At 47.3% G+C, this 11,083-nt stretch overlaps 1 protein-coding gene across 1 annotated transcript in view; it reads right to left on the bottom strand.

Moving 5' to 3' along the window:
- Positions 1-7,116: 7,116 nt before the first annotated feature.
- Positions 7,117-11,083, bottom strand: part of CCDC170 (coiled-coil domain containing 170) — a 90,152-nt gene continuing 86,185 nt past the window's right edge. The window contains exon 11 of the mRNA XM_004460380.5: positions 7,117-9,862. Within this exon, the coding sequence (XP_004460437.2) occupies positions 9,662-9,862 (201 nt within the window). The 3' untranslated portion in view covers positions 7,117-9,661. The remainder of the gene's footprint in view (positions 9,863-11,083) is intronic.

Here is an 11,083-nt window from a genome sequence, read left to right as displayed (position 1 = left end):
TAGAGTGGACTTACTGATATTCTGCTATGAAACTACTGTGATTAGTAATGGAAGAAACTGTAGCATTGATGTGGAGAAAGTGGCCATGGCAGCTGCTGAGGGTAGGGAGAGGGAAGAAGAGCTATGATGTGGGGGCATTTTCAGGACTTGGAGTTGTCCTGGGTGGTACTGCAGGGACAGATGCTGGACACTGTATGTCCTGCCATGGCCCACAGGGTGGACTGGGGGAGAGCGTAAACTACAATGTAAACCACTATCCATGCGGTGCAGCAGTGCTCCAAAATGTATTCACCAGGTGCAGTGAATGTGCCACGATGATGAAAGAGGTTGTTAATGTGGGAGGAGTGGGCTGAGGGGGGTGGGAGGTATATTTTTTTAATGTAACATTTAAAAATAATAATAATAAATGCATACTCACAACCGAGGCCAAAATCAAAAAAAAAAAAAAAAAAGATAGGGAATTAATAGATGGATCTGGAACCTAACAGAGAGTCCACGTGGACATCAGAAACCCTCAAGATGGTGCTGGAGGACCCGCACTTCAGGATTCTCCTACCTAGAACAAAGATTTCTTCCGGGGAACAAGGAAAAGCCTGGATATTCTCTAGGAACTTTATCATTGGGTCCTCACTAAGGGAGTGATGGCTGGGGTAACCAATCAAAACAGCAAACAGCTGGAGCCCCCTCCCCTGCCGTTAGCAAAGGGGTGGCATAATTAGCAGTTTACAAGCAAACGGGGAGGCCTGAGTTCACTCTCTCGCCCTGCTCTCCTGCCTCTGGACCCATCCCTGCCCTCTTGGTGCCGCTCTCGCCATTTTTCCTCTGCCACGTGGCCATGCGAGTCAACCTGGGGATCTGCAATCTATAACGGGGAATTGTAGCTTGTAAATCAGCCCTCTTCATCCCTCTTCACCCCCTTCCTCTCTACCTGGGACCCTGCTCTGTTATTTTCTCCCATTTCTCTTCCCTCTCTACCTGAATAAATTACTGGCTTAATTCACCCAGCATGCCCTTGAAATTCATTCCTGCAGCATAGCCAAGAACCTAGATAGAATCCAGTAACACTTATATAGGGCAACGCACTGAATCCTCACCAGTGCTCTGTGAGGGAAACGCCCTTGTCATTCCTATTATATCCCTGAAGTAGAGGAGGGACAAAGAGGTGACTTAAGCAGCCCAGGTCACTCAGTAGGGCCTGCGTTTGAGCACAAGTCTATTTTGGTCAGTTCCTAAGTGAGTCCCTTCCACACTATGCTACTTCATGCACGGGGGTGGAGACCAGGGCAGGGATCCTGTCTAGAGGGGGGAAGATGGCTCTGTCACCACATACGTGACCCTTAAAGATTCAGGACTAGGTGGGACTGGTTAGTGCTGAACCACAATTATACCCTTAACTAAAATCCATTGAGTGCTCGCTGTGCCAGGACCTCTTCTAAATGTGTCACACCACGTGATCCATACAACAAGCTAATGAAGTAGGTACTATTGGGAAGTGGACTTGGCCCAGTGGTTAGGGCGTCTGTCTACCACATGGGAGGTCCGCGGTTCAAACCCCGGGCCTCCTTGACCCGTGTGGAGCTGGCCCATGTGCAGTGCTGATGCGCGCAAGGAGTGCCCTGCCACGCAGGGGTGTCCCCCACATAGGGGAGCCCCACGTGCAAGGAGCGCACCCTGTAAGGAGAGCCGCCCCACGCGAAAAAAAGCACAGCCTGCCCAGGAGTGGAGCCGCACACACGAAGAGCTGATGCAGCAAGATGACGCAACAAAAAGAAACACAGATTCCCGTGCCGCTAACAACAACAGAAGCGAACAGAGACGAGGGCGCAGCGGGTGGACACAGAGAAGAGACAACTGGGGTGGGGGATGAGGGGAGAGAAATAGATAAATAAATCTTTAAAAAAAAAGTAGGTATGATTGTTACCTCAATGGTACAGATGAGGAAATCGAGGCACAGGGAGATAAGTAACTTGCCTATGTTACCGAAGAGTATATCCAGGATGAGGCTGCTGTGGAAGGCTGACAGCCAAGAGACGGACATGGGGAACAGAACCCTCCGGTGGAAAGCAAGGATTAATCCTTGGGCAAACGTGACTGTGTCTGTACCATGGGATCCCCCTACCACCATGTGATCACCCAGGGCAAGCGTGACTAATACAACCCACTTATCACTGTCCTACAGGGTGACCTGGTGCAAGAGTGTGACCCACTGGAGGCTGACGCATAAGCCCATCAGGTTCTCCCTCTGATGGAGGGACACAGAGAGAGAGAGAGCAAGAGAAGTTTACAGTGGGCGCGGAAGCTGAAGGACACCTAGGGAAAGTCAACAAGTGCTAGAAGTAGCAGAGTGGAGGCGGGAAAAGGTAGAGAGAAGGGAAGAGCGAGGACGCTGGGTTTGGGCTGGAGCAGCAGAAGTGGAGGCAGAGGGAAGTTGGGTCAACCCCGTGAAGTGAAGAAAACCTGCATTTGCAGGTGTAGGAGAACCCAGCCCAGAGCTGCCAGTGCCCACACATGTCACTCTGCTCTGGGACCATGGGCTGAGGTCCAGTTTCCAGGAGGGCTGACGGGTCTTCACAGAGCTCTGATCGTGAGGCCAAGAGTCCCACTCACACTTCTACCTACACTTACACTCACATTAATCTCTCATTTCATTTGTGTTTCTTAGAAGCTTAAAGCCACCTAACCAGGAAGGAAACCAGCTGAATGTCCCACCATGGACGCTAATGAGTGGAAGGGTCCAAGAAGGGAATGGTCAACTGTAGCAAAATTACAGAAAGATTAAATGGAAGCACATCAAAATATAACAAAGGTCCGCTGACAAAATCGTGAGAGCTGGGTGAATGGAAACACAAGCCAGGTTGCTGTGGATTATGGCACAAGGGAAGAGGAAAATAGAAATAGAACAAGATAAACCAGTCTTTCATTACTCAACTGTGAAGAAGGAGAGAGAAACAGCTTCTAAGTAGAAGAGAGACACTGGAACATATTCAAGTGCCGGTGGAAATAAGCCATTAATGAAGGTGAGGTTGAAAACATTTGAGAGTGAGGCAAACAAATTATGGGATTGAGGATTGCTGCCGCTGCAAGTACCTGGGTAGAGGGTTAAATTGAGCCAGGAAGAGGGAAGGAGCCAAGGATACGTGTGGATACACATAAGGCAGTTCACAACATTGAAGGGGTTTCTTCTAATGGCTTCCACTTTCTGGGTGAAATAGAAGAGATTATCTTCTGAGAGTGTAGAGGAAAGAGACAAGATAAGAGCCCCGAAGGAGAGAAGAATATTTGAAAAAGCCATTTTTGAAAATGGCTGAGAAATCTAACCAGTGATGGATTACCACTTAGCACACAAGCTCGGATGCAAAGGCCAAGAATTGGGGGTCGCAGCACTTAGCTGTGATTTTATATGACCTCCAGCCACATTCTTTCAGGCAGGAAAAGCAGCAGAAACGTAGGTGGTTGAAATTGATTCAAAGTTGGGGACAGAAGGACAAAGGAACAAGGTGTTAGTGGAGTCAGGAAAAGAACAATTGAAGGAATGTATCCTAATGTCCGGGCTGACTCCAGATGGTATGGCGATTCTCATGGCTAGCCGGGAGAAAATATGAGGTTCAAGGAAATTCAGAAGTTCAAAGAATAGCTGTTTGGGGGTCAAGGTTTTGGATGATAAGAGGTTGTGGGAGATTTTCATTAAAGACTGCAGAGGGGGAGAAGTTCTGGGAGATCACAAGGTCCTAAATTTGGCCATGTGTGTTGGGTGACTGTTCAGCTTCTCTTCCTTTGGGGAACTCAGCTTCTGTCATTTCATGTAGTCCTGGATGAGCAGACCCACCTAGAGCCTCCCCCCACCAGCACTCACTGCAGATGTTGGCATGGGCTGCAGGCCCCACCTCCACCCTGGCTGTCAGAAACGGGCCAAGGATCAAGGAAAGATGAACAGACTCTTCCCTGAGATTTCTTAAATGAAAGTTTGAAGGCAGGGAGTCCCCTTCTTCTCAGCTCATGCATTGTGGAGACCACGTAGCTGCTGTGACCACCTTTCCTGGTGACACAGAGGAACCCACCTGCAGAAGGAATGAGGCCAACATGCAAAGAGAAGCAAAACCAGGCAGAGATGAGAGATGGAGAGAGGCAAAAAGAATCCAGATAGCATATCTGAATCCCAGGACCTAGCCAAGCTGCAGCAGGTCTACCCCAACCCTTCCAAATGAGCCCTTCAAGTTCTGTATTTGGCTTGCAATTCCTCTAAGTTGGGTTGCCCTAAATTGAAACTGAGGGTCTGAGTGGCTGAAATGAAGGGAGGTCAAGTATGAGAGCTGAGAAGGCCAAAGAACTCAAGGTGTGATGTTGTATGGGCTGAGCTTACAGAAATTAAAGACACGCACGATGAAGTGGTACTTGGGGGGGAAGGGAAGACAGACACCCAAAGAAGACACCTGTGAAGCATCTGCAAACATCTTCAGCAAAGGGAATAGACAGGGCATTAATAGGTGACCACAATGAGGAGCAGAAGAAAGTCATATACCAGTTAGCAGGAGCTTCAGATGAGCAACGGTTGTCATCCAAAAATGAAGGACACCAGGCTGGAAGCTGCAGTGGGAAAGGGAGGAGACAGATCCCACTTGCTGGGGTGTGCAGTCATGGGGCTAAGATCACTACTGCCCTAACTGGAGCAGGCCCCCACTTACATATCATGACACACTCCTGCTTTGGGAATCAGACTCCATTTCCGAGCCATAAGAACTGTGGCAGTTATCAGGGGTGTAGACAGTACTTAGCTCCTCGGACCACCACCCCTTGGCCTTGAATTACTCACTGTTCATCTGTAAGGTAGACCATTGAGCAAAACTGGACATTTAGATTTGGGTTGTTTGTCTGTTGCTTGGTGGTGGAACTGGCGGTGGTGGTTGTGGAGCATCCACTCAAAGCCAGGCACGTGGTACTTACCTGGGACAAAACACCAAGTCAAAAGGAGGCGATCTCTGCCTAATGGAGTTTCTAATACTAAAATCCAGGTGAGTCTGCAGAATAAATATTAAAGTTAGGTATGATTTCAAAGAGACTGTGGTTTAAAACTTTTGTTCCTAATGGAGAAATTTCATGCATTTATTTAGACGCCACAGACCAAGACCAGATTAATAACCTCTGCAGTGATTATCACTCAAGTGGATTTGGTAAAAGAGTTGGTGTTAAATATTTCAAAAACCCTATCTAGAAAACTGCACCAACCTAACACATTTTATTGGACAACATAAAATATACATGGCTATTATGGAAGGATAAAATCTAACATAAAAAACTGAAGCCAGCCTGCCAACTCTGGAATGAATGCTGCAGAGGGAAGCCAGCAAGCCACTGGCATTTGAACAAAGAGGGAAATGGCTTTATTAAAGGATTTTCAATTTGTCTAAATGACAAAGAGTTCATGGATATATGGACTATGTTTATGAATAGATTTTATTTTTCTTATTCCACATACCCTTTGCACTAGAAATCCTCAAACACTATATTCAAGCATTTTAAATATTTTTGTATGTAATATTATTGTACATATACTTGTATCATTCAGTAGAAATACTCTGTAAGTATCTATTTGGATAAATGGAATGCAATTTCATATAATAAAGAGAAAGTACAGTACAAACCACCAGGGACCATTTTAGTCCCTTACATGATTCCAGAAAGATAGCTCGGGATGACAGGTCAAAATGGAAACGTAAATATCCAAATATTTTTTATACTCTGTATACATGCCCTGGAGAACACCCTCCCAACCATGTGTCCCCCATCAATAACACCCATCACCCCTGCCATAGTTGAACGTCTCTGTGGTCCAAAACTTCTTCAAAAATGAAGCCTAATATAGTGCCAAGTTTCATTAATAGTAAAATGGAATATAGTGATGGGTTTAAAAGTTAGATATAGAATACATACTAATTTAGAAAAATTAAGTAAAGTAAAAATAAATTGAGGTATCAAAAATGAAAAAGCTTTGTTTTTGATGTTTTGCCTTTCATCACTGCAATAGGTGTGCCCCTGTACATACAGTGGCAAGACAGTTTTTTTCATTTCTTCCTCAGTGACATCATGAGTCTCCAAAAAAGAGTCAGGAGGTCATCAGAGGGGTGATGCTTACGCAAGCCTCAGCAGAGTCCCAGAGACAGCCGAAGTAGATACAACCCCAGGTACTGGTTCTCCTGAGGGCTTCAGAGACCCACAGGTTCTGTGGTCATGGTAGATGGCCCTGGAGTTCAGGGCCATGTCAGTGGGCCCTACTTTGGAGTTTGTGTTCCTGAGTGTGATGGAGTTGGACTGAGATGTGAACTTTCTGCACATACCTCTTCTGTCACTTTTCCTGGACCTGTGGTTGGCACTGGGGTTGTATATACTCAGGAGTCCTGAATCTCTGGACTGTCCATGTGACAGCCAGGCCCTGAGCCTCAGCAGACTTGCAACTCCTACGCTCTGGTTTATTTGACTTACCCAGGTCAGCTAACAGGGAGGTGAAGATGGTCAACCACCACACCAGGGAACCGAGAGTGCCTACAACTGCAAGCAGGAGAATTGTATCCATCATCCATGTAGAATCTAAGCCCCCTCTTGATATAGAGGTGGAATGGACATCACCATCCCAGGATCTACAGGATGGAGGAATAAAATATGGATTAGAGTAGACTTACTGATATTCTACCACAGAACTATTGTGATTAGTAATGGAAGAAATTGTAGCATTGATGTGGAGAAAGTGGCCATGGCAGCTGCTGAGGGTAGGGAGAGAGAAGAAAAGATAAGATGTGGGGGCATTTTCAGGACTTGGAGTTGTCCTGGGTGGTACTGCAAGGACAGTTGCTGGACATTGTATGTCCTTCCATGGCCCATTGGGTGGACTGGGGGAGAGTGTAAACTACAATGTAAACCATTATCCATGTGGTGCAGCAGTGCTCCAAAATGTATTCACCAAATGCAATGAATGTGCCACGATGATGAAAGAGGTTGTTGATGTGGGAGGAGTGGGGGTGGTATATGGGGACCTCTTATATTTTTTGAATGTAACATTTTTTTTAAAAAAATAGAGAAAAAAAGTCAAAAAGACACAATGGAAATGTAACATTATAACACACCTTATGATTTAAAATTTTTATTTGTTAGAAATTCCTCGGACTACTGCAGAAAGTAAATTGTAGAAAATAAATTTACAGAGAAAAGAAACCACATTCATTAAGTGCCTGTATTCGGAAAGGAATGGATGAGAATGTGCGAAGAGCCACCTCCTCCCCGTGCCCTGCCCCCACCCCCACCCACGACTGCTGCGTTCATTCACGCTGCGGCACAGCAGGGGCCCTTTCCGCTGCGTGAGGCTGCACAGACCCAGAGATGAGTCACTTCCTTCCTCCACTTAGGTTGCTTCACGGGGGGGGGGGAGGGGGCCCACGCAGCAGCCACTGCCTCGAGAGCACAGAGCAAGTGAGTGGCCTCCAGGGACAGCGGCCTGCAACCGAGAGAACAGAGGCTGCCCCTCTTGCACCTGGCTCCCGGCTTCCCCCGGCCAGGCCTGTGCAGGTGTGTTTACTTGCTCGCCGGATGCAACGTCACGTTTTCCTTGCCCACAGAGAAGCAAGTGAGGCAGGCAGAGACGTCGCTCCAGGGCTGACCCTTGTGCGGTCTGTTATACACCCTGGAAGTGTCAAGGTCATTTCCTTGCCTTGAGAGTTTTCATTTCCTCTTAAGGTTTCAGGGCAGCCGATCTATGTCCCCCTCACCTTTCCCATTGCCTCTCTCAGAGACAATAAAGAAGATACAGTTCACGTGGCTGAAATAAGAGAGATTACCCAAACTATGAACACGTTTTCCTCCATGAAGTTAAGGATGTGGTTTCCTGAAAAATGTTTGCAACATAGCAATTAAAAAGGAAGGCAGAGAGAGCCAGGAGAAAATCCTGCTCTTGGGAAAAAGTACCTTTGCGGTAAGTGCATCTGACATGTTGGCGAACAGAACTGTGTAGGATCTTTTCGTCTTGGGCATCGCATTATGGCTCTCCTTTCTGAAGGTCTGAGATCAGCCCCGTTTAAGCATCAAAAATTACCACTAGGGAAGCAGAATTGGCTCAACTGATGGAGCGTCTGTCTACCACATGGGAGGACCAGGGTTCAAACCCAGGGCCTCCTGACCCGTGTGGAGCTGGCTCATGTGCAGTGCTGATGCGCTCAAAGAGTGCCGTGCCACGCAGGGGTGTCCCCCACATAGGGGAGCCCCACACATAAGGAGTGAGCCCCCGTAAGGAGAGTTCCCCACACGAAAAAAGCACAGCCTGCCCAGGAGTGGTGCTGCACAAACAGAGCTGACACACCAAGATGACGCAACAAAAAAGATACACAGATTCCTGGTGCAAGTGGACACAGAAGAACACACAGCGAATGGACACAGAGAGCAGACGGGGGGGAGGGGAAGGGGAGAAAAATAAATAAAAAATAAACCTTAAAAAAAAAAATTTACCACTGGATGCAACCAGGTAGTAATGTTTAAAACAGGTCTGTTTCTTACCCGAACTCAGACCTGTGTGCTTTACCCAAATAAATGAGGCATGTTACTCTTTACAGAAATCATCTATGATTCACTCGTAAATCTCAGTCACTTCTGGACTTACATTCCTGATTGTCAGGATGTTCTCCCACCTTAATGCAAGCAAATTTCACCTGAATTGCAGAGAAAGGGAAGGACTATGGAGAAGCAGGAAAAGCATGGCCTTTGAAACAGAGCAGGCGGTTGTCCATTCTGGTCCCATCTCCAGCCAACTGCAGCCTTAGGTAGGTGACATGCTCTCTGAGTTCCAGTACAAGCTCTCTGGCTTGTAAAATTAAAATATTGTGGGAAGCAGATTTGGCTCAACTCATAGAGCATCCGCCTACCACATAGAGGGTCCAGGGTTCAAACCCAGGGCCTCTTGACCCATGTGGTGAGCTGGCCCACGTGCAGTGCTTATACATACGAGGAGTGCCAAGCCATGCAGGGGTGTGCCCTGCATAGGGGAGCCCCACGTGCAAGGAGTGCACCCCGTAAGGAGAGAAGCCCCACGTGAAAAAAGTGCAGCCCACCCAGGAATGGCACTGCACACACGGAGAGCTAACGCAGCAAGATGACGCAACAAAAAGAGACACAGATTCCCGGTGCCGCTGATAAGAATACAAGTGGACACGGAACACACAGCAAATGGACACAGAGAGCAGACAATGGGGGTGCACAGGAGAGAAATAAAAATAAATCTTTAAAAAAAAGATATCATTTTTTAAAAATTTTAAATATTGCAGATTTGCCACAGGGTCGTTATGGGAATTAAATTGGGTAGTAAAGCTTCTGACAGACAAGCCTTACCCCGTAAATGTTAGCTCCTTCCCCCATGTCCCAATTGAGACGTACAATCTAGTGGCCTTCTCTTGGGTCCCCAAGTGCCAGCAAATGAAAGAGCAGGTATTTTTAGTGCTGAGCATGCACATAAAGCCGGCACCTTTGAGATCCCTTTTTTGTTCATTTTTAGCCCATGGTGGCTTCTCGCTCTGTCATCAAAGCAGACAACACCCGCGCAGCGATCAAACTCCAAAACCGGGGCCGTCTGTGAAATGGTGAGTTCTGTCCCATCTCTTGGCTCCACCTCCCTCAAGAGAGAAGACGTTCAGTGATGAAGTTTCAAGGGGTCCTGCGGGAGCCTGTCTCTCTCCGGGACCCCGTCGTTGAGGCAGGCGCAGGGTGCCAGGTGATGCTGATGTGAGCGGATCAGTCTCTCAAGACACTTGACGATTTCGTAGTCAGGCAGGGCGAGAGCCGCCACATTCAAGCCCAGCATCTGAGAAACCACGTCCCGGAAGTCCGCCAGCTGCAACGTCAAACAGAAACACAAGGAAGGAAGAAGACGTAGCAGCACCACCGGGTCAGAGGCAACCAAAGAACCGTGGGAAACACAGGCTGGCCCGAGGCAGAACAAGAAGGCGAAGCTACTAAATTATCTCGAAAGGCTCTTCAGGCTCCAAGCTACAGCAACTTCATGACTGATTTTCTGACCAGCCAGTTGAGGCAGGTTGGAGGCGTACGTACCCCCAGAAAAACATGTTCTAAAATCTAGCCCTTTCCTGTGGGTGAATCAATTACAAATAGGACCTTTGGATGAGGCTGCTTCAGTTAGGGTGTGGCGCACCTCAATCAGAATGGGTCTTAATCCTATTATTAGAGTCCTTTGTAAGTGGAATCAGATTCAGACATAGGAAGAGAGCCACTGAAGCAAGAAGCTGTAAATCAACGGAAACTGGGAGAGAATGGAGAGGCCAGGAGGAGCCGCCATATGCATTTGCCATGTGACAGAGGAGCCAAGGATCGAGCTTTGCCAGCAGCAAACTAAAACACCAACCGATTGACCCCCAAGCCAAGTATCCCAGTTTAAAAATCAGAACCACATGGTTCTCTCTAAACTGAAAATGGAGTCTTAGAGAGGTCATAGTCTCATTTGTGATTTTTAAACTGGGATACTTGGCTTGGGGGTCAATTGGTTGGTGTTTTAGTTTCCTTGGCTGCTCAGGCAAATACCCGGAAATGGCATGGGTTGGGTTAAACAATGGGAATTTATCCACTCATGGTTTGAGACTGGGCAAAAGTCCAAATCAAGGCCTCATCACGGCCACACTTTCTTCCTGAAGACCGTGGCGCTCAGGGGCTGGCTGCTGGCAAAGCTCGATCCTTGGCTGCTCTGAGATTTGGATCAAAGGGAGCCATGTGCACCTGCTCTGCCTATCAGGAAGTGCTACACAAATGCCAGTGGTAGTTGTGTCAATGGATGATAAGTGCGTATGTGCTGGAATTGTAACTGGGCGAAGAACCTCAAACTAAAGAAAGAACAAATGGTAAGTATCATCAGATCACATCATACAGATTGCCACTTCACAGTCCATAACACTGGATTGCTCTGTCCAGAACAAAAGGAAAAATGGGAAGCTGGAGACAGTGATTGACATATGCCTCATATCCCCTCAAAATCTCGTCGGCTGGTGTCTGTGATTCTAGACTAAAGCAGAGGCAGGCAAATCAAGGTTATCTGTCCAATACT

This window comes from Dasypus novemcinctus, chromosome 28 (genome assembly GCF_030445035.2).
Source record: "Dasypus novemcinctus isolate mDasNov1 chromosome 28, mDasNov1.1.hap2, whole genome shotgun sequence".
Lineage (NCBI taxonomy): Eukaryota > Metazoa > Chordata > Mammalia > Cingulata > Dasypodidae > Dasypus > Dasypus novemcinctus.
Note: the sequence above shows the minus strand (reverse complement) of the source record. Positions and strands in the feature narration are given on the sequence as shown.